This window comes from Alligator sinensis, unplaced genomic scaffold, assembly GCF_000455745.1.
Source record: "Alligator sinensis unplaced genomic scaffold, ASM45574v1 scaffold257_1, whole genome shotgun sequence".
NCBI lineage: Eukaryota > Metazoa > Chordata > Crocodylia > Alligatoridae > Alligator > Alligator sinensis.
The window spans coordinates 749277-751027 of record NW_005842263.1 but is presented as its reverse complement, the minus strand read 5'-3'; the positions used below and the strand labels follow the sequence as shown (position 1 = coordinate 751027).

Below are 1751 nucleotides of genomic sequence, written 5' to 3'. Positions count from 1 at the left end.
GCGGTTCTAAATCTTTTTAGATTCAAGGAACCCCTTATTAGATTCAAAGCACCTAGCAAAAAACGCCAGCGTGTTTTGCTGACAACCAAAAAGTGGGCATAATTGTTCTGTTGCAAAGAGCTCAGAAAGCCCATAAAATACCAGAATTTTTTTCGACACTAAGGATTCCTATGTGAAACCTGTGGGTTTATCTTAATAATGTTCATGGACTTGATAGTGCTAATGTTGTGTGGCACCTTGAGCACTCCTGAAGAAGATATCAAAGCACCCCGTGGTGCTGCAGCACCCTGCTTGAGAATCACCGTCTTCGAGTAACACTGTAGCTCTGAAGGTCTGGGAAATATTTAAGTAGCAAAGATTTCTGTGGGCCATGTTTTTTAGGGGAGCAACTGCATGGCTTTTAGGGGAGCAATTGCATGGACACGCTTTTGAACACAGCGCATTCTGCATTCTTAAGAAACTAAGAGCTACCATTTACTGGGTCAGACCAGAGGTCTGTCTTGGCCAGTATCCTGCATCACACCAAGCAGAGATTGGATGCAGGGTGTTTTCCCCTGTTCTTCTCTCACTTGCAGCCTCCAGCATTTAAACTGTAGGAATTTTTGATTCAGAGGCTGTGCTCCTGACTCCCATGCTCAAAAGCTACTGATGCCTTTTATTCAGGAATTTGTCCCATCCCTTTTTTGAACCTGGCTGAACCGTCAGCTTCCACAATATCTGTTGGCAACGAGTTCCACACTTGAAACGTGTAACAAAAAGATAGCCTGTGTGAAAAAAGAATTGCCTCTTGTTTAAAATTACTACCTACTGATTTCATTTTGCAACCTTTAGCTTTTGTCTAAAAGCTAGCAAGTGATTAAGCCTTATTTACTTGCTCTTCACCATTTCAATTTTTTTTCTTTTTTAAACTGTACAGATGTAACCACTGTAGCCTCTCCTCATATGGACACCTCTCCATACTGCTAATCACCCTTGTTGCCTTTCTCTGGGCCTTCTCCAGTTCTTCTACATCTTTTTTGAGGTGTGGGGTGCAGAACTGGGCACAGTGGTCAAGGTGTGGACACATCATGGATTTATACAGGTACATAATGAGACTTTTCATTTTGTATACAATTTCCTTCCCAACATTTTGTTTGCCATTTTGAGGGCTGCAGACCTCCGAGCTGATGTTTTTAGCAAACCAACTGTCCACAACAACTTCCAAATCTGTTTCCTGTGTGGTCACAGCTAGGAGAAAAATCAGAGTGTAAGCAGTTTTTGCCCATGTGCATCACTTTACGCTTATGTATACTTCACACTATCTACTTACCTGAATTTCATCTTCCATTTAAATTGCTTATTTGCTCAGTCGTACCAGATCCTTCTGCAAGTGCTCACAGTCTGCCTGTGGGTCTTCATCACTTTGAATCATTTTGTTAAACACAAATCTGGCCACCCCCACACCACTGTCCACCCTTTTCCAGATCATTTACGAATATATGAAACAGGACCAGTCCCAAAACAAATCCCGCAAGGGAATTTCACTGCTTACTTCTTTCCATCCCCAGAAAACAACTGTTTATACGTAACCCTTTTGCTTCCTATCCTGAAATCAACAAAACCAGGACAGGGCACAGAAACCAGAGGTGTGGACACAGCACAGATTTATCAAGAGGCATGAGATACTTTCACTTTGGAAAGTGAAACACGGCCCACTGACAAAAGGCTGAAGGAACTAGGAGTATTTGGTTTGGAGAAGAGAAGTGGGGGGG

The 1751-nt window shown here is 42.5% G+C and overlaps 1 protein-coding gene across 2 annotated transcripts in view; it reads right to left on the bottom strand.

Moving 5' to 3' along the window:
* Window positions 1–1731, bottom strand: part of HINT3 (histidine triad nucleotide binding protein 3) — an 8914-nt gene extending 7183 nt beyond the window's left edge. The window contains exon 1 of one of the 2 annotated variants that reach the window (XM_025209006.1): window positions 971–1731. In XM_025209006.1, the coding sequence (XP_025064791.1) occupies window positions 971–1102 (132 nt within the window). In that variant the 5' untranslated portion in view covers window positions 1103–1731. The remainder of the gene's footprint in view (window positions 1–970) is intronic. The other variant, XM_006027728.3, reaches the window with a different exon arrangement.
* Window positions 1732–1751: the final 20 nt, after the last annotated feature.